Source organism: Microchirus variegatus (genome assembly GCF_963457635.1).
Source record: "Microchirus variegatus genome assembly, chromosome: 14".
NCBI classification, from domain to species: Eukaryota; Metazoa; Chordata; class Actinopteri; order Pleuronectiformes; family Soleidae; genus Microchirus; species Microchirus variegatus.
Genome location: NC_139815.1, coordinates 8,274,003 through 8,293,596, shown reverse-complemented (window position 1 = coordinate 8,293,596; position 19,594 = coordinate 8,274,003). Strand labels below are relative to the sequence as shown.

Genomic DNA, 19,594 nt, shown 5'->3' with positions numbered 1-19,594 from the left:
TCCGAGTAATTTATTTTTTTCTGTTTTTCAGAGTAAATTTTTTCTGAATTATCGAGCACTCTTGCTATGGTACACACGCCGCCGATTGGCGATTCCGGCACCTCAGCTGTACACCATGTGCATCCAATATTTTCAGCAGTCTCCTGATCGTCTCTTGAGTCACAACGTAGCCAGCCTGAATGCATTTCAAATGCATCATCTTGTATCCATGGAGCACGCCATATCTGTCCAACTGATCCTGGAGAAAGATTGCTATGTCTAGCAGATCTGAATGGGCTTTTCCTTCTGAACAACCGCAAAGTCCTCAGGTGCCTGCGTAAAGTCGACAAACTAATGATAATACCATCTATCTGACCTAAAGACAGTGTCTTAAACTAAACAAGCCGTCCATGTTGTTATAAAAAAAATTACTCCGAAAAACAGAAAAAAAATTACTCCGAAAAACAGGGGAAAAAAATTTGCACAAAAAACAGAAAAAAAAAATTACTCCGAAAAACAGAAAAAAAATTACCCCGAAAAACAGGGGAAAAAAATTTGCACAAAAAACAGAAGAAAAAAAATTACTCAGAAAAAACAAAAAAAATTAGACAGAAAAACAGAAAATAAATTATTCAAAAAATCAAACCGAAAATTAATTACTGAGAAAAACAGGATTTTTTTTTTTTCAAGTGAATGTGTCGACTTTCGATTGGCTTTTATCGAAAGGCAACAAGGGAAGTGCTGTGAGTTTACACAGCTTTCCCACTGACAAGAAGAGGAGAGTGAGGAGTGGGAAGATGCCTGTGGAAGGACACAACTTGCGTGTTCTCGACATTTTTCGCCAGAAGCATTTGAGGCTTTTAGTCGACCACAGCTACTAAAAGACCTCACCGGAGCGGGAGGATACAAACGGAGACTTAAACCAAATGCCTGTCCGACAATTCTCCCACATAAGGAGCCTAAACGCCCACGTGAAGCGAGTGAAATTCGCGTTAAAAAGCGCCAGAGACAAGAGACGCTGGATGCTCTCCTGAGCAGACAACCCGCTTCTGCAGTCGCCGCTTCACTGTATATCCATATATACCATGGAGAGACGCAGTTGCCGCACAAACACCACAGGTTTTGTCCCACTCTCGCCTCATCCCGTCTTTCTTGCTCTTCATTTTGATGCTCGTTTTGTGAAACATTGTCAGTGCTGTCCTCCTCCTGTATGTTTCGCTCGGGTTCAAATTGAAAAGGCTGAACAGATGACATGTTTATGCTGAACAGTCACAACAGGGTCCCGAAGCCCCCAGTACAACCTTTTTACGTCACTACCCAGAGTGCATTGCGACGTTAACAACAATGGCGTCCTACGAGTTAAACTATTTTCACAAATTTTATAAAAACGAAGACATCAAGAAGGTTTTTTATATCAATTTATTATAACTGATACTAACATTTATCTTTTAAGAACTACAAGTCTTATAGCCGGGGTTCCTTTTAACAAATGTTCATTATTCCTAAATGAAACATTTCATTCAATCACAAATGCCAGCATTTGTTCTTATACTGTGTACATAACAAAATGGCTGTGTATTCAACATGCTTTAGAAGAATATATTCTGCAACAGAAGTCCAAATTAAGTACGTGTTTATCTATTTACAATAATGAGTAACGTTCTCTTTGTTTTCGGTCACAAGAGCTGTCTGATGTGACCACTCTCTAGTTAAATGTTTCCAAATCTGAAGGAATTGAAACATATTCATAAGCTCATAGGTTGGAATTTATTGCAACGTTGATGTTGAATTCACATAGACTGCACATTTACATTTTTAGTTTCTTTTTTTCAGGGCACTGTTGTTTTTCACTGCTTTAATTTTATCTGCATATATTTCTACTTACAATTGTTTTGTCCAGAGGTTTTTAGGAAAGTGTAATGAGATTCTTCTACAGGCAAGAAAACAAGGTGAGGTCTGGGATGTCAAGGGGAAGGCAGCCCAGAGCAAAGTGCTGCTGCTGGTTTGATGGGAAGGCTAATGGACACTGGCATTTACTGTTTGCAAACATACACAAATAAGTTTTGTTTTCTTTCATAAAATAAAGCCAGAAACCTGTAAAAGCACAAACTATGTCAAGAATCCTTTGCTGCAAATGACATCAACTATACCTTTTTCCAATGATGTGGGATGTGGCTTTTCCAGGGGTATCAATTGACCATCATGTACAGCTCGGTACATAAAACCTGACAGATACTGAACCAGTGCCTCAAGTCCTCTTACAGAAATGAATTACCCTTGAACTCCTCCATTAAACCATTTTTGACTGTGTGTTTTAATTAGCACAATTAGACACTCACAAGTGCTTCATGTGTTTGCACAAGGTGATTACCAAATTACAAGTAATCTGTTTCTTCAGCAGCACAAGTAAACAGTTCATTAAGCTTCATTTTGTCAATATTTTGTCCGCATGTTTTAACATGCAGTATTATTTTGTGAGCTGAGAATCTGTGTATACAGTTATTTGAAGGTAAACTCAGTCAGTGTCAAAATAAATGAATTATCATTATTTTTAAGTGTTGTCACTGCACCAAGCAGCAACCACAATGGGAAAGTGTTGTTTCACATTTGACCACTAGAGGCTGAAATAACCTCTCAGGATTTACCTTAAGCTTCTTGTTGCTGCAGGTCCTGACGGCATCAGGTCCAGGCTCCTCAAATTCTGTGCAGCTCAGCTGTGCGGGATTATGTGGATCATCTTCAACATGCGCCTGAAACTGGTGAGAGTACCACAGTTATGGAAGACCTCCTGTGTAGTACCGTTGCCAAAAACCCTGCACCCGAAAGATCTCAACAGTTATAGGCCGGTGGGGCTAACATCCTACCTGATGAAGATCCTGGAGCGGCTGGTGCTGTTTCATCTTCTCCCTGTGGTGAGACCAGTGATGGACCCACTGCAATTCGCCAACCAGCCTAGCATCAAGTTGGATGATGCTGTCATCTACCTGCGGGACAGAGCTCTTTCTCACCTGGAGAAGTCTGGGAGCACATGCGAGGATCACGTTTATTTTTTTTTTTTCTCCAGTGCTTTCAACACCATCCAGCCAGCATTTCTGAAGGACAAGCTGGAGTACGCAGGAGTGGATCCTCACCTCACATCCTGGATTGTCGATTATTTGACCGATCGACCCCGAATATGTGAGGACTTGGGATCTGGAATGGCTGTCTGCAGTATCGGGGACGGTTCTGGCTCCGATACTCTTGACCCAGTACACTGCAGAATTCTCCTACAGCCTCCCCTCCTGTCACCTGATGGAGTACAGGGACTTGTCCCTCCAGAACTGCCCCCAGATCAATGTGGGAAAAAAACAAGGAACTGGTGGTGGACTTCCGCAGGAGACAACACTCTCCTCCAACACCAATGGAAATGGACATTGAGATGGTAACATCTAACAAATACATGGGTGTTCACATTAATAATAAACTGGACTGTCTGATCATGCTGCTGTGCTCTACAGGAAACGTCAGACCAGACTCTACCTGCTGAGGAGACTAGGGTCTTCTGGAGTGCTGGGAGAACTTCTTAAAAGGAACCCCGGCTATAAAACTTGTAGTTCTTAAAAGATAAATGTTAGTATCAGTTTTAATAAATTGATATAAAAAACCTTCTTGAAGTCTTTGTTTTTATAAAATTTGTAAAAATAGTTTAACTCGTAGGTCGCCATTGTTGTTTACGTCGCAATGCACTCTGGGTAGTGACGTAAAAAGGTTGACTGGGGGCTTCGGGACCCTGTTGTGACTGTTCAGCACAAACATGTAATCTGTTCAGCCTTTTACAAACATGTAATCTGTTCAGCCTGTCCAGCACGGACAATGTTTCACAAAACGAGCATCAAAATGAAGCGCAAGAAAGACGGGATGAGGCGAGAGTGGGACAAAACCGGTGGTGTACGTGCGGCAACTGCGTCTCCATATATGGATATACAGTGACGCGGCGACTGCAGACGCGGGTTGTCTGCTCAGGAGAGCATCCAGCGTCTCTTGTCTCTGCCGCTTTTTAACGCGAATTTCACTCGCTTCACGCGGGCGTTTAGGCTCCTTATGTGGGAGAATTGTCGGACAGGCATTTGGTTTACGTCTCCGTTTGTATCCACCCGCTCCGGTGAGGTCTTTTAGCAGCTGTGGGCGACTTTCGATTGGCTTTTATCGAAAGGCAACAAGGGAAGTGCTGTGAGTTTACACAGCTTTCCCACTGACAAGAGGAGAAAGGAGTGGGAAGATGCCTGTGGAAGGACAACTTCCTAAAGATCCGCGGCTGTGTTCTCGACATTTTTCGCCATAAGCATTTGAGGCTTTTAGTCGACCACAGCTGCTAAAAGACCTCACCGGAGCGGGTGGATACAAACGGAGACTTAAACCAAATGCCTGTCCGACAATTCTCCCACATAAGGAGCCTAAACGCCCGCGTGAAGCGAGTGAAATCCGCGTTAAAAAGCGGCAGAGACGAGAGACGCTGGATGCTCTCCTGAGCAGACAACCCGCGTCTGCAGTCGCCGCGTCACTGTATATCCATATATGGAGACGCAGTTGCCGCACGTACACCACAGGTTTTGTCCCACTCTCGCCTCCTCCCGTCTTTCTTGCGCTTCATTTTGATGCTCATTTTGTGAAACATTGTCAGTGCTGTCCTCCTCCTGTATGTTTCGCTCGGGTTCAAATTGAAAAGGCTGAACAGATTACATGTTTGTGCTGAACAGTCACAACAGGGTCCCGAAGCCCCCAGTACAACCTTTTTACGTCACTACCCAGAGTGCATTGCGACGTAAACAACAACGGCGACATACGAGTTAAACTATTTTTACAAATTTTATAAAAACGAAGACATCAAGAAGGTTTTTTATATCAATTTATTAAAACTGATACTAACATTTATCTTTTAAGAACTACAAGTTTTATAGCCGGGGTTCCTTTTAAGACCTTCAACGACCCAGTAGTGGCATCACCAATATTTTATGGAGTGGTCTGCTGGGGCAGTGGTATCACAGCTGCGGACAGGTACAGGCTGGACAGACTGATAACAAAAAGCCTGCTCTGTCCCTGGATGTACCCTTGACCCAGTGGACGTGGTGGGAGAGAGGAGAATGGCTACCAAGCTATCATCTCTGATGGGCAATCTCTCCCACAATCACAGCACCGGGCAGCTCCTTCAGTAACAGACTGAAGCATCCTAAATGTCTGAAGGAGCGTTATCGCAGGTTGTTCCTCCTTACAGCTGTTAGACTGTACAACAAGCACTGCTCTCAGTAGACCACACATAACCAGGCTCCTCATCCCATGTGCAATATACCATATTTTTACACAAGTATATAAACATATATCTCATGCTCAAGCTGTTTATAATGTAAATATCTAATCCATACAGTATATATTCTGGAAATTGTCTATAATGTACACTATACATTCTAGTTTAACTTTTTTTATAGTCTCAGTGTTAATATATTTTTGTTTTGGTAATGCATGTTTATTATGTATTATTTTTACCGTCTTTGCTGAACAAACAAAAGATCCACAAAAATACACTCATTATCCTTTCGAAGAAAACAAAGACAATATTTAAGCTTATAGGTTGCTCAAATATTAATATCAGTAATCCCTTTAAAAATCTCGATCCACCCCAGGCTAGCACTGGCATGATCTGGTTTTAAAAATCACAAAAACTTGTTTTTGTTTTATCTAATGAAAGCAAAATGTCAAAAGAGAACATATTTAAGCACTCTAAAAATTCTTAGAATTAACTGTAAACCATAACATGCATGCTTGCTTTTTTAGTGTATTTTTGTTTTGGGGAGCTGACCCACATGAAATTACAGTACCTGTGTGTCTGACCATCAATAAAATTAATTTATATCACCATTTGGTCTGTCACGAGGCTTTTACTGAAGCTAAAAATCATAAACAAGTTTACAATTTAATCAATATCATAAAATATATGGTGGAGCAATGAGTGTTCCTTTTCTCCCGAGACGTAGGAGCCAAACACATTTGAATATAATTTATGTGTTGAGAGGCGCCACTACAGCACATGAACTGTTATGTGTCCCCCAGTTGATTGGAAATGCTGCAAATATACCATTTTCCGGCCACACTTATAATGAGACGCCCTGTGCAGCAACTGATAATTTGCTCCAAAAAAAAAAGAGCGCTAATGGCTGTGGTGATGAAGGAAAATCCGATCAAGAACAATGATGTGATTTTCTTTTGCCTGTGTGTATAATTTAAAATTGTATGAACCCACATGAACCAAAAACCCACTCAAGTGTACAGGGTACAGAGGTTTGCACTAACTAAAGGCTATGGAGAAGTGTTTTAGTGTATTTGGGGTTAGTCTTGACAAATAAACTCCTTTGAATTGTTCATATATTAAGTTTGACAGATGAACGTTGACAGGGGTGCATGGCTGATGTGGCCATTTACACATGGGTGTACAAAGTAATAGCACATGTGCCCATATGACTCGGTAATGTTATTAAAATGTTACTATTAAAATGTAGAGTATGCCACAGACAAACACCCGGGTGTATTTTGGCCCACAATCCTATTTGCACACACTATAGAATAGCCATATTGGCGACATGTGTTTTAAGCTACATTCATAAACTACTACAGTCACACATGGGAGTCAAATCTGACTCTGGGTTTACATTGTTTGTCTATACTGTAACTTTGACACTACTATGAAGTGCCATCAAAATTATCATTATTATTATTATTATTATTATTATAACAGTTATTCAGAGTCAAAAATGACTGCTTGATATTGGTTTCATTCTATGATTAAAGAGAACATAATTATGGATGAAGTATGAACTTGTGAATAAAGTATGAATAACACCTCATTCAAGAAATCCAATATTTGGCAAATACATTTGGAATAACAACTAACTGGAGCATGGTTTGTAGTTGTACTTACTTTACTGTAAGCCAACTTAAAAAAAATAATCATCATCAGTGAAGCACTGTATAAGCCCACAGATCAGTACGGTAGAATTTAATTATAGACAAACAAAAGTTCTAATTTAATTTATCACTCAGCACAATATACAGTAGAAAGTGCATTTCTTAGGATTAACACACGTCGTATCGTTTCCTCATAGAGAAAATTGAGAAGCAGATTTTATTTTCTGTATCTTGGAATTTTGCCACTTATGGTTGATTTGTATGAACCTTTTTGGGAAGACTGCATCCTTATGTTATCCATCAAAAAACAGCGCTGGGTCAAAAACATAATCGAGAGTGTACTCCATAGTTTTGAATCTATATCTTTAGAGTCGTTTAATTTTAAGCCACATTGCATATTTTGAATCTACTACATATAAATATTTTTCCGAACATAAAATATGTAAATACTGAGATCTGTTGATGTTATATTGGTAAAAATAAGGTAATTTTATAGGAATATTTTTCTGGAGATATTGTTGATAATTGCCTGTGGAACTTAGTAGATATATACTCTTTATGTACTTAAAGTCTGCTGCCAAGTGTTGCTGACTGGTAATAAATATTTATATGAACGCTTTAAAAACTGAATATCATTGTATACTTTTAAAAACTCCTAATATTGAATGTGAGCGATTGTAGAAGGTTTTAATATTGAGAGTCTGTCTTTTCTCTTTGACTTTTTCATACAAATTACAGCATCAACATAACTACACAAACAAATATAAATTTTTGTCTCAAAAACAACTTAAATTACAGTGCTGTCAAACTGAGAGAATAACAAATAAGGTGAGAGTAAGCAGTCTAAATATAATGTCTCATTAGTTGTGACACTGTTAGTCACTTTTCAGCACCACTCTCATTTTATACATACGTGTGAAAATTATGTTTCCAAAATTTCTGCATCTTAGATTTCTTGTTATTTTCTGCCAGTGCTCTGTTTTTTGGAGGATACAGTGGGTAAAAAAAACAATGGTAGAGGCAGCAGAGGGAGCTTGTTAGAAAAACACCAGTTCTCACTTTCATGAAAGAATGAGTATGCAGACAACTGAAAACATGCTGTGCAAAGATCAACAGGCATTGTGCAATGCCTGCTGCACCAGATAGACTTGCCTGTACGGGAATGGTGTAGTGGGAGTGAAAGGATGTCAAAGGACACAGCGAGGGTCCCTTTTTATCAATACGTTGTTTTCTCTGAAAGATGTCAAACAAAAATGACCATGGTCATTTGTGCTTTTGTTGCATTTATAAAATCAAACAAAAAAAAAAAGACATTTTGTATGAAGCCATATTTGAGTTTCAGGCAGATACAAGACAAAGACCTCATTCAATTTACCGTGTATAAAAAATAATAATCATTCTAAAGCTTTCATTTTGTTTTTGCGAAAGAATAAACCAAATTTCCATTTCATCAGCTTTTATTGATTGAGGCAAAGACGTCATAATTACGGATCACCTAACAATACAGTATGCTCATGCCTGACATTCTGATTCCAATGCTTCAAGCTTGAATAGGAAAGCATTTGAACCCGAGGACGCTCATTTTACAGCTGCTCGCTCACCCACGAGTCCCACACTGCTTCACAGCAAATCTCCAGGTGCTTCCGGATCACAGGCATTCAATCTCCTTCAATCTTAAATTTACCTTCACCATCAAATTTCGTCAAATGTGAAGCAGACCAGCCTGAAAGGCAAATGATTATAATCTGCTCCCTTGACTGACTTCCATTGAGCACTGTGCAACAAATGTTGCTATAAAAAGCAGTGGCAAATGTCAAACTATTCCTTTGCATTCCACTGGAAGGGATGAAGGGTCCAGTCCACAATTCTTCATCTGGACAGCAATATCAAACAGGTAATCATAGCACTCGCACCTAGAAAACAAAGCCATGTTAAAATCCATGTTCTGTGATGCACATGCCCGCAACACACAGGCAATTATATTCTTAGTCCTACACAACATCATACAGGTTTACAGTACTCTAGTATAAATACATACATATAAATACTCACATGGTTTTGGCTTTTTCCCATGACTCGCCCCAGACATAAACACCATGTCGGCGGACCAGGACTGCACATGTATCTGGATATTCCTCCATTGCTCGTGCCATCCTGTCTTTTAAGTCCCTCTCCTCTGGAGTATTTTCAACAATAGGCACCACCAAAGTGTCATCATACCTGTAGATCGCACAAATCGCAACCCTGAAAACTACTGGCGGTATTAAAATTAGCCATCAACGCCAAAATAGTATTAACATTAAAATGGTGTTCCCATCTGGAGTTAATGAAGAGTGAGGGAAATATTAATTTACTAGTAGTTTTAGTTTAAACAGCACCCAATTACATATACAAAGTTTAAACTGAAATGAGCAAGTGTCAGCCTGCAATTTCAATCATCATTTACAGAGAAGCTTAGGCAAGGCGGGGCAGATTTGTATACTCCCACTCCCATTGAAGTACAAAGTATTGTTTTTCGTGGCTCTGTGTGTCTGTTTGTTTCCACACTGCACTTGCTAATATAACAGAGGCCACCAGAGGCTTGTTGCGTGAATGGGGTGAAGTCTGCCATCTCTGATTGCCTTGTTAAAGTATTAATACCCCACAGAGTATGATGAAATTATAGCCATAGTTTGCTCGATAGTCAATGGTCATGCTTCTCTTCATGTGGATTTCTATCGTATAGTTGACAGTGAGTGAACGGCTTAGCAGATCAGCCACACACACATTTTGAACAGTAGCTCTCGGTTTACATTTCCACAATATTTGGCCTGTTATTCTTTTATCCTTGAACTTAAGGTTCCCATTTTGAAAGCCTAAAACCCTTCAGAGTCGAGACTTTACAAAGCTACACCTGACTGAGACATGAAAATGCTGAGAACTTCCACTGATCCTTGGTGCTTGATTACATACCGATAGTTGGTGCCTGAGGTGCCCTTACGTATCCCCTTGATCATCTCTTGGTGTGTTATCCTGAATTCTTTGCCAGGATACAGCAGCGTTGCCATGACAGCAGCCTTGGAGTGGGTGTGTATAACTGCCTGTGCCCCTGTATTTTAGTACGAAAAAGCAGATTTTGATGTTTTTAATGTTATCTCCTGGGTTGTTGAATTGTTGCAAAGCAAGGGAAACAAATCATGACAAATCATGACCTTGAAATACAATGCAAACAAATTACAAAGGGAAAAAGTGCAATGTAAATGAAAGCAGTATTTTAATCAAACTAAAGATTCCAAATGGTGCTTTATTTTGTGGAAAATAACTAAATTAACCCAAAGACTAAAATCACCGCTTTGGGGTTGTATGCCTCCCCCAATCAGTCAACTTGCAGGAAATAAAGTCACAATTTCCCCTTCGGTTCCTGGATTGATGCTTAATACCGGACAGATAAATGTTTGATTCCCTCTTCTTCAGAACATTAAAAATGGAAAAGAGGAAATCCTAATTTTCATTGAGCGTTTCAAACATCAGTCTAAATAATAAGACTTTTTTTTGCCTCAACATACATTGTATTGGTATAAAAGCCCATGTGACGGACTATACTTAGACACATAATTGTAGCACTGGGATAACTGATGTGTGACTCACCTCTCATAGTATAAGCGTTCATAAAAAGTGGCGTACACTGGCTCTTTTTCAACATCTTCCAGGCAGGCGGACAGCTGATGTCCCTCTCTTCCATGTCACACACAAACATGTCCTCTGACTGAATAATAACACAAGTATTAAAAGAGGCACGGATTAAAGTTGACACTAATCCATGACTACTTCATTTAAAACACTCACCTGAATTCTTTCTTTCTGGACTCCTGATGGAGCAATGTAGATCTGATCTCTACGAGATATAAGATGTACAAGGTAAATATTAATATCAAAACTGGACAGTTGTTATAAAAGGAGTCACTCACAATAGAACACCAATGCCTTCAACAACACATGACTAGAAGACTCTGAGGTTTGTGGGTACACACTACTGGTCAAAAGTTTGGGGTCACCTATACATTTTTTTGTTTTCCATAAAAAGTCACACCTTTATTTATCAAAAGAGTTGCTAAATGAATAGAAAATGTAATAATAATAATAATAATGCATTATATTTGGAGGCGTCTTTCATGACACTCAAGGTCGCCGACATTGACAAGATTAGAAATAATGATTTTTATTCCAAATAATAATTTTGCCCTTCAAACTTTGCTTTGTCAAAGAACCAGTAAAACTGTTTTCAGCTGTGCTAACATCATTGCACAAGGGTTTTCAAGGTTTTTCTAATCATCCAATAGCCTTCTAACACGATTAGCAAACACAATGTACTTCCAATTAGAACACTGGAAATGGGCCTCTATACACCTATGTACATATTCTATTAAAAAACAGACGTTTGCAGCTAGAATAGTCGTTAACCACATTCACAATGTATAGAGTGTATTTCTGATTAATTTAAGTTATATTCATTGGGGCGAGGGGGTGTGCTCCAATTTGCAGTATTTAACATATATGAGCACATCATATTTTGCGCAGCTTAACGTTTCCACATAAAATGCAGATAATAAGTCCACTGCGCTCTTCTTTATCGAACAACAAACTACAGCTATATAAAAGAAAAGCCTATTGATTTTGAGAGCAGGGTTTGGTGAGGCTGCCCCCAGGCTGTGAGTCATTCTGACTCAAACCAAAGCAAGTGCGGACAAAAAGCTTCCAAACTTAAAATTCAGGCCTGCACTCACTGAGAATAAATATAAGCTTATTTGATTTTTTTTTTTTTTTGTGTAAAATGTCTGGCAACACTGAGTGTTCAGTTAGCTCCTTGTATCACACATTTTGTCTCCTAGCAAGATGAAGGAAATGTGTTTTCACAGTTGATCACATAGATGATGCTCAAATCAGCATCACTTATATGGTCAAACTTGTTTTTCTGCATTTTATTTCTAATTCACTATAACATTGACAATACAAAGAAAATGGAACGAATAGCAGCTGCAGTTATGACTCAGACTTGTTATACAAACTCTTTCAGGTAAATTACTGGGCCATAAGGACAACATAAAAAATCCCATTACACTGTCAAACACATGGACATTTTTGAGGAATCAAACTCTCCAGAACATAAGTACTGGGTTTGAGTAGTGATCGGACTTTTCTGTCTGAATCTAAAATTATAATAACATAACAAGATGAAAGGACATTTTCCCTATAATTATCTTAAAGTATTTTTTCCTCTCTGAATGAAACACAGCATATGCAGAGCAGCAGTCTGTAAATCTTATCTGGTTTTATTTGAAGTTTCATCAGGTTCCTCTGTTGGCTTAAATAAATGGCTGTCATAGCCCATTTTAAGCACGGTTTTGCTAATGGGTGGCACTTTCTTTGTGGCTGCCATCCAAAATAACACAGTTCAAAGATGTTTGTAATAACCTGTCAAAGTCTTCAGTTTGAAATTTGCCTCTTTTAAAAAAAAAATACAAAAAAATGGCAAAACCATAGCCTTTTATCTTCCCTTGAGTTTACACACCAATGTCAAAACCAATATAACTGACATCAGCCTCACTGCACTATTAACACTATACAAATATCCACCACTGCAAATAACAGCATTTTAGCAACGACTGTCAACGAAAGGCAAATAGTAAATTAAGCTGCTTCTAACTGGCATCATCATAACAACGTAAATTAGCAATTAAGTAGGAATGAAGCAGCCTTGAAGTACCAATTGACAGTCATACGTTTTTGGTCATTTACATTATTTTGCATGTTTGGAGAAAGGAAATTTGACTCTAAATCAAGTAAGCTCTTCATACAAACCCTCGTTTCAAACTGATCCCTCCACCCGTCCCTGTCACCCATCCCAGCTGGTAGAAGAGTCGACATAACTCAGGTATGAGTACTCGTGGATGCTCCTGTTCCTGTAACATTGTAACAGTATTATTAAAATACAATACTTTACGTCAATCAGTGTTAGGGTGAATTCCAATTCCTTGCTTAACCCTCAATTTTAACCCTCAATCTCAAAAATGTGTGCTTGTGATTTTCCGACACCACCCTTGGGAGCAAGGGCTACCCAGAATGCATTGCGTGTTTTCACATAAGAAAGATGGCGTCGAAAGCAGCAAAGCAAGTGCGATACAAATTAAGTATTTTCTTTGTAAATAGAGATTTAAAAAGGATGAAAACCATTGTATTATCTTAGTTTAGGCCCATATTATGGATTACTGACGTCATTGTTGCGTAACATTTATTTTTATTTTACGATGTTTTGTCAATAGCCGGCGCGCACACGCGATCGTTCGCTATCGTTTACCCTTCAATAAGCCGTGGTGTGTGGTAACTGTCAGCTGAATATGTCCGTGGTTGTGGTATTTGTATGAGTATCATCTTATAACTAACTGACAACCTAATAACTTGATTGAAATAAAATAATAAATAAATAACCGTGACGTAAATGTGTTCTTCTTCTTCTTTTTTGGAGTTGACAGACTGGACGCAGCTTTCACGTTATTCTGCCCCCCCGCAGTCTGAAGACGTATCTGCATTTAAGGGGTGTCCCATTTCTAAGTGACAAAATAACCCTCAACACTTGGTTTTGAGGGCCAGTTAAGATAAGGCTTGAGCTTGAGGGTTAAGATTGAGGGTTAAGATAGGAATTGGAATTGGCCCTTAGATTAAAACAATAAGTAAGATTAGTCAGCTCGAAGCACAGGTGCACCCAGGGCTCCAGGATTTTTGAATCGCTTTAACTGATCTACAGTTCGGCGTTGTTTGGTTTGATTCTTGTGTTGGACGTCTTGCTCATGACTCTTAGCGGATGTCTGAGGACATCACGTGTTAGTATCGGCTTAGCTCACTTGGAACCTCGCAAGAGTAGGTACTAAAAAAAGTACCAGGTACTATTGCTCATGGAAAAGCAACAAAAATGTGCGTCGTAAGTCGTGCCATGCTGGGACTGTATAGTGGAAGACAGCTATTAATGTTTTGTTTTTTGTTTTTTTCAATTAGCTTGACACTTCCTCGCGCAGTTGACTGTTTCTTTCTCTCTCACACATACACGCATTGACAACCAACCAATCTCATAATGTATAGAGAAAGGAAATTTGACTCCTATCTCAAGTAGACAGTGAAGATGCATAAGAAGAAGGATTATTAATTAGGACTGGGATGATATGCTTTGATCCATGCTTGCTGATTTGAAGTGTAGTGCTATTCCGATTTGTAGTGATTATGAAGTATTGCAGTTCAATAGCATCAATAATTTCCTTCCTCCTTGGACAAAAACTGAACAGATTTTTAAGACATAACCCATAAGTCGTAGTTTCAAAATCAATGCACACTGAATGTCAATCAGTCAGTTTTATTTATTTATTTATTATTTTTTAAGTTAGCTACTACATTTAGCTTTCCCTGCTAATACAATAAATACAACCAGATCAAGTAGAAGAAAAAGTGTTTTTGAGCTTTGCCTACTCAGTATTCATTGAGCTAGTGCTGGGTTGAGCCACACAACTCAGATAAACATGCTACACATGTAGCTGAAAAAAAGTGATGATACTTTTTGAGATCAAATTGCAGCTGTTTTCTGTTCATCAAACTAGTAAAAATGTCAGTTTTGAAGGTTAAACTAAATTAAATTAAATTAAATTAAATTAATTAAAACTAAGTTAAACAGGCCCATAGCATCACTTCATACAAATGCAGTATTTATCTGTCATATTATGCTCACCTGCTTCTTTTCACTTGTGACCTGATGACCTGCATCTAGGGAGCCATTACTGGTGCCACACAATGACGACATCTCCTGTGAGAGGAAAATAAAATGTTGATGACGTTCAACGGCAATTCAACGTGCCACAAGATGTCTTGGAAATGGTTGCGGTAACATTGATTTCAGTGTCATATGAGACAGGCTGAGAGCTTTTAAATAACAACAAAACTGCTTTTCGGAAAGTCTTACTTCCTTGTTTTGACTTATTCCTCTTTGGAATAAGACACTGTTAAAATAACATCATGAGAACTGATCTACAGGTCTGAGCAATTCTTTTCTTATCCTCCCACACATCAGTTGGCAAGATGTGATGTTTCCTATGATTGGCAGATGAGGACACAAAGGAAAAATATTTTCAAGAGGGTAAAAGTCTTGGGAATACATTTTGGTTATACTTCTTTGGAACTGACAGTTTTCCCATATTTTACTTTTACTTCCTGTTATTTTCATTTCACAAAACAATAAAATAGTTTGGAGTAACAGTGAACACAGTTGTGAAATCTTCTTTGAATCCATGATAAACACTACATAAACCCCCTACACAGTTGCATTAATTTTTCAACAAGTGATGATGGGTCTGACCACTGTGTGAAGTCAACATATTCCTACAATTCCCAAAATGATTTAGGTCTGGACTTTCTGGTTGAAAATCTATGTATGAAAATTATGACGGCTCCTTGAACCGTTCTTTCACAATTTGACCTCAATGAATCGTGACATTAAACACGATGGTGCAGTGACTAGCACTGAAAGAAGGTAATTGGTTCCAATCCCAGACTGAGGGCCGTTCTGTGTGGAATTTGCATGTTCTGTCCTTGTGAGCACAGATTTTCTCTGGGTACACACAGTTACTCACAGTCCAAAAGCATGCAGACATGGACACTCTAAATTGACCATTGGTGTGAATGTGAATGTGAGAATGAATGCTTGTCCATCTATGTGTATTTGCCCTGCGGAATGGCAACCTGTATAAGATGTTACCCCACATTTTGCCCTACATCAGATGGGATTAGCTCTAAGAAAAATGTACATCGTCATTCGACATCAAACCCAAAAATCTTGGTATTGGTAAGAGAAAGTGTCTCAGTTTGAATATGGTTAAAACTGTCACGCTAATCTTTTCATTTATTTTATAAAATACTCAAATAAAAATTTACCTAGCATGCCTAAGTTTGTTGGCTTTAGAGAATTAGCATTGACTGTACTTGTACATTTAGCGTTAGCCCCCGAGAACAGGATGTATTATTTTAGCAGTGCAAACATGTCTGACATGTTGTTAAACACAATGTACACTTTCAAATGTGCCAACAGAAATAGACAGGAAATAAGTGGTTCTTAACTGTTTCTTCTCACATCATACACCTAGATAACTGGGTGCTTAGTTCGCTAACCTAGCGTGCATACGTTAGCAGGAGGTTTGATATTCGCTGGATATTGGTTTTTGAAATCAACCAATCAATCAATCAATCTTTATTTGTATAGCCCACAGTTTACAAAACATAGTTTGTCTCACGGGACTTCACAGGGTTGGCAACATCCTCTGTCCTTAGACCTTCGACCAGGGTAAGGAAAAACTACCATGGAAAAAAACCCTTGTAACAAGGAAAAGGGTAGAAACCTTAGGGAGAACCACAGGTGAGGGATCCACTCCCTGGACGGACAGACGTGCAGTAGATGTTACCCAAAACATACAATTCATAATGACAAGAATAAAAAGTGAAAAGACATTTTCTCAATCAACAAATAGATATTTTCTCATTCTGATTGCTGTAGTAGTTGCCAATGGTAGACATCTACTTACTACAGGTGACGTTTTGTTGATATCTGCCATTATTGTGAAACAGTACTAAATTAAATATTTAAAATATTAACCAAAAAAACAACAAATAGACATTTTCCCATTCTGATTGCTGTAGTAGTTGCCAATGGTAGACAGCTTCTTACTACAGGTGAAGTTTTGTTGATATTTGCCATTATTGTGAAACAGTTTGAAATTAAATATTTAAACGACTCTCCAAAAATCAACAAATAGATGTAGATGTTACGCAAAACATACAATACATAATGACAAGAATAAAAAGTGAAAAGACAACAAATAGATATTTTCCTATTCTAGTTGCTGTAGTAGTTGCCAATGGCAGACAGCTACTTACTACAGGAAAAGTGCTGTTGTTAAATATTTCATACTGTTTCACAATAATGGCAGATATCAACAAAACGTCACCTGTAGTAGCTGTCTACCACTGGCAACTACTACAGCAATCAGAATGAGAAAATATCTATTTGTTGATTGAGAAAATGTCTTTCGAAAACGAATATCAAACCTCCTGCTAACTTATGCACGCTGTTGAACCTTAATTACACATAATACTGAACACAGAAAAACTAGCATTGTTACTACAAGTGCGGTTTACAACAACAAAAAAACAGCAAGATACTAAATAAATGCGCACAAACTGTGTTTGAATGCACGGTTAGTCATTTCAGTCACAATACACATAAAACTAGACCAAACATTATGTTAGTTTATAATATAGTGTGTAGGCGTTACCTTAGATACATATGGTATGCGGCTAGCTAATGCTAACGTCTTCGCTCTGACAGCAGCTCTTGCAACTTTTAAAATACAGAAACTCAGAAACTTTCAGCTGAGAAACAAACTGTTTCGTCACAGCTACCATCAACATGTATACTACAACGAGTTGCTTACCTATTTTCCGCTGTAAATCAGTCTGTAGCTGCAACACGATGTGACAACAGGGACAACCTATGCTAACGCTACGTCATTAAAGTGGGACGTGACGTCAGGCTCTCGTCGAAAACTGTTTTTTTTTAAATTATTACTATTATTTTGAACTCAAAAATACAACAATGAATTTAAACATGTGCATGGAAGTTTTTTCCAGTTCAATCATGTTCTCATTTGATGTTTTATTTTTTCATCTTCAGCTTGTTTGTTCAGATTCTCACCTTATTTCTGTTTAAAATGTATTTACTGTTATTTTTTTATTTTTTTTATCCATTTACCTACATTTTATTTGTTCTGTATCCATTGTCAACATGATGTTGTAAACATCAACATTTCACTTGGAATAAACTGGTCAAATGAGATGAAACGTGGTTGTTATAAAGACAAGTGTTGAAACATAGCACATAATTGTATTGTTATGATGCACTCCATTCACATGGTTGTGGTATTAGGCAGTACACGTGTGCAAGGCTTGAATATTAATATTTACATGATTTCTTACTTAAAAAGATATTAGTGATCTAAATATTATAAAAGACAAATCTTCCTATTTGCCACTTTCCTCATAAATCTACTCTGATGTTGAGCCCTTACAGAAAACCTATATACTGTATATACATGCAATGTACCTGAGTGTCATTGTATGCAAATTATATGCAGTTTTATTTAAAGCAAGCCATAAACACATACTCTGTCTGTTTCATTGCATCAAGTCAGAGCCTGCGTTGACAAGTGTTGACAATTGCTTCATGCAGTCACTCCCCCTCACAGCGTGGCTTTGTTCCTGTTGAGAGGTACTGGTATATATACAGTACATGTAAGAAATCTCATCTCATCTATGTTGGCCAATCTTTACTGTCACTGAGGGTCTGTGTCTCATAAGATGGCTCATCAGAGTCAGAATCAAGTGTTTTCAAATGAGTGGCACAGACATGGACTAAGTGGGTTTGTAGGAAAACTATTGCAAAAGGTAACACAATCGTTACAATTAATTCCAACTGTTATATTTGCATTCAGATTCTATTCAGTCTATTCGTGTTTTTAACTAAACCAATGTTGTGGTTATAATGGATGGCAGAGGCAATCAGTATTCAATATTGTAGCCTATAAATTAAAATCCTATAGCATTTGATATGAATATCTATGATCCCAAGAATGTGATTGTGTGTGAAAATGAATCAACACAAAGAGTTTGCAATGAAATATAAAATATGAAATATGATCGGGAGAACAGAGCAAATATAATAGAGACAATACAAAAGCTTCTCCAAAGATGAACATGATGTCTGCGACTGATATGACTGGAGCCTGATCGCCGCAGTTTTGTATTATTCAAACAGGACCCAGAAATGGTGAATGAAATTAATGGTTTTCAAAATTACCGTCAATCTTGTTGATGTAAGATTGTGGCTATTTGTGTTTTATATTGTATTTTGTATTAACTGAACAGAAATTATGACCAAGTACACACTTAGCAACTAAGCTGGATTTAAAACGAGATCATTTACAAAATTATTGAGGTGAAAACACAACTAGAAATGATTTAGTAATGTACTGGTGTGTTTTTGTGTTGAACTGACATGTTCCAGTTGGTTTGTTGTGGATTGGACCGGACTTAACATGTTACATTAGCATTATTAGACCCATCCTTAATTTGATTCTGCCTTAACCCTGTGAGGCATATTTATCTCACAAATGAAAAGGAGTGGCACCTTTGAAAGTGTTTGCCTGCCATGTTTTGCCATGTCAAGTTTTGTCAGGTGTAAATAAATCCAGCCAAGCCAGATTTGGGAAGGAGACGTCAGCATGTTGGGTTTCTTCTCAATTACTTTAACTGTTAGCAACGCAGAGACCCAAACATTGGGTGTGTCTCAAAATGGTTTCCAGTTACTATGGTGGTGAATCACTCAGGAAGTCAGCTTTTGTGTTTTCTTGGATGTGATACAATTCAACAAACGTTGTCATTTCGCGTACAGCAACATACTAACATATATAAAGTAGTTGTTGACTTTGACAAGATAACACATGTAACCATACCAACAGCAGGGTAAACTCACATGGCCTCTCTTCAAATGCAAAGCCAGTTTCACAACATTCATTATGATGAACACAAACTTTGGCTTCAATAATGGTCCCAA

General features: G+C 38.1%; 1 protein-coding gene across 1 annotated transcript; it reads right to left on the bottom strand.

Moving 5' to 3' along the window:
* Window positions 1-8,413: 8,413 nt before the first annotated feature.
* Window positions 8,414-17,490, bottom strand: apip (APAF1 interacting protein). Its single transcript, XM_083900460.1, has 8 exons — window positions 17,418-17,490; window positions 14,666-14,740; window positions 12,754-12,854; window positions 10,741-10,789; window positions 10,543-10,660; window positions 9,868-10,003; window positions 8,968-9,135; window positions 8,414-8,828 (listed from the first exon to the last, which is right to left on the bottom strand). Exons 2-8 carry the CDS (start codon window positions 14,735-14,737, stop codon window positions 8,729-8,731), a joined length of 744 nt encoding a protein of 247 aa, XP_083756586.1. The 5' UTR covers window positions 14,738-14,740; window positions 17,418-17,490; the 3' UTR covers window positions 8,414-8,728.
* Window positions 17,491-19,594: the final 2,104 nt, after the last annotated feature.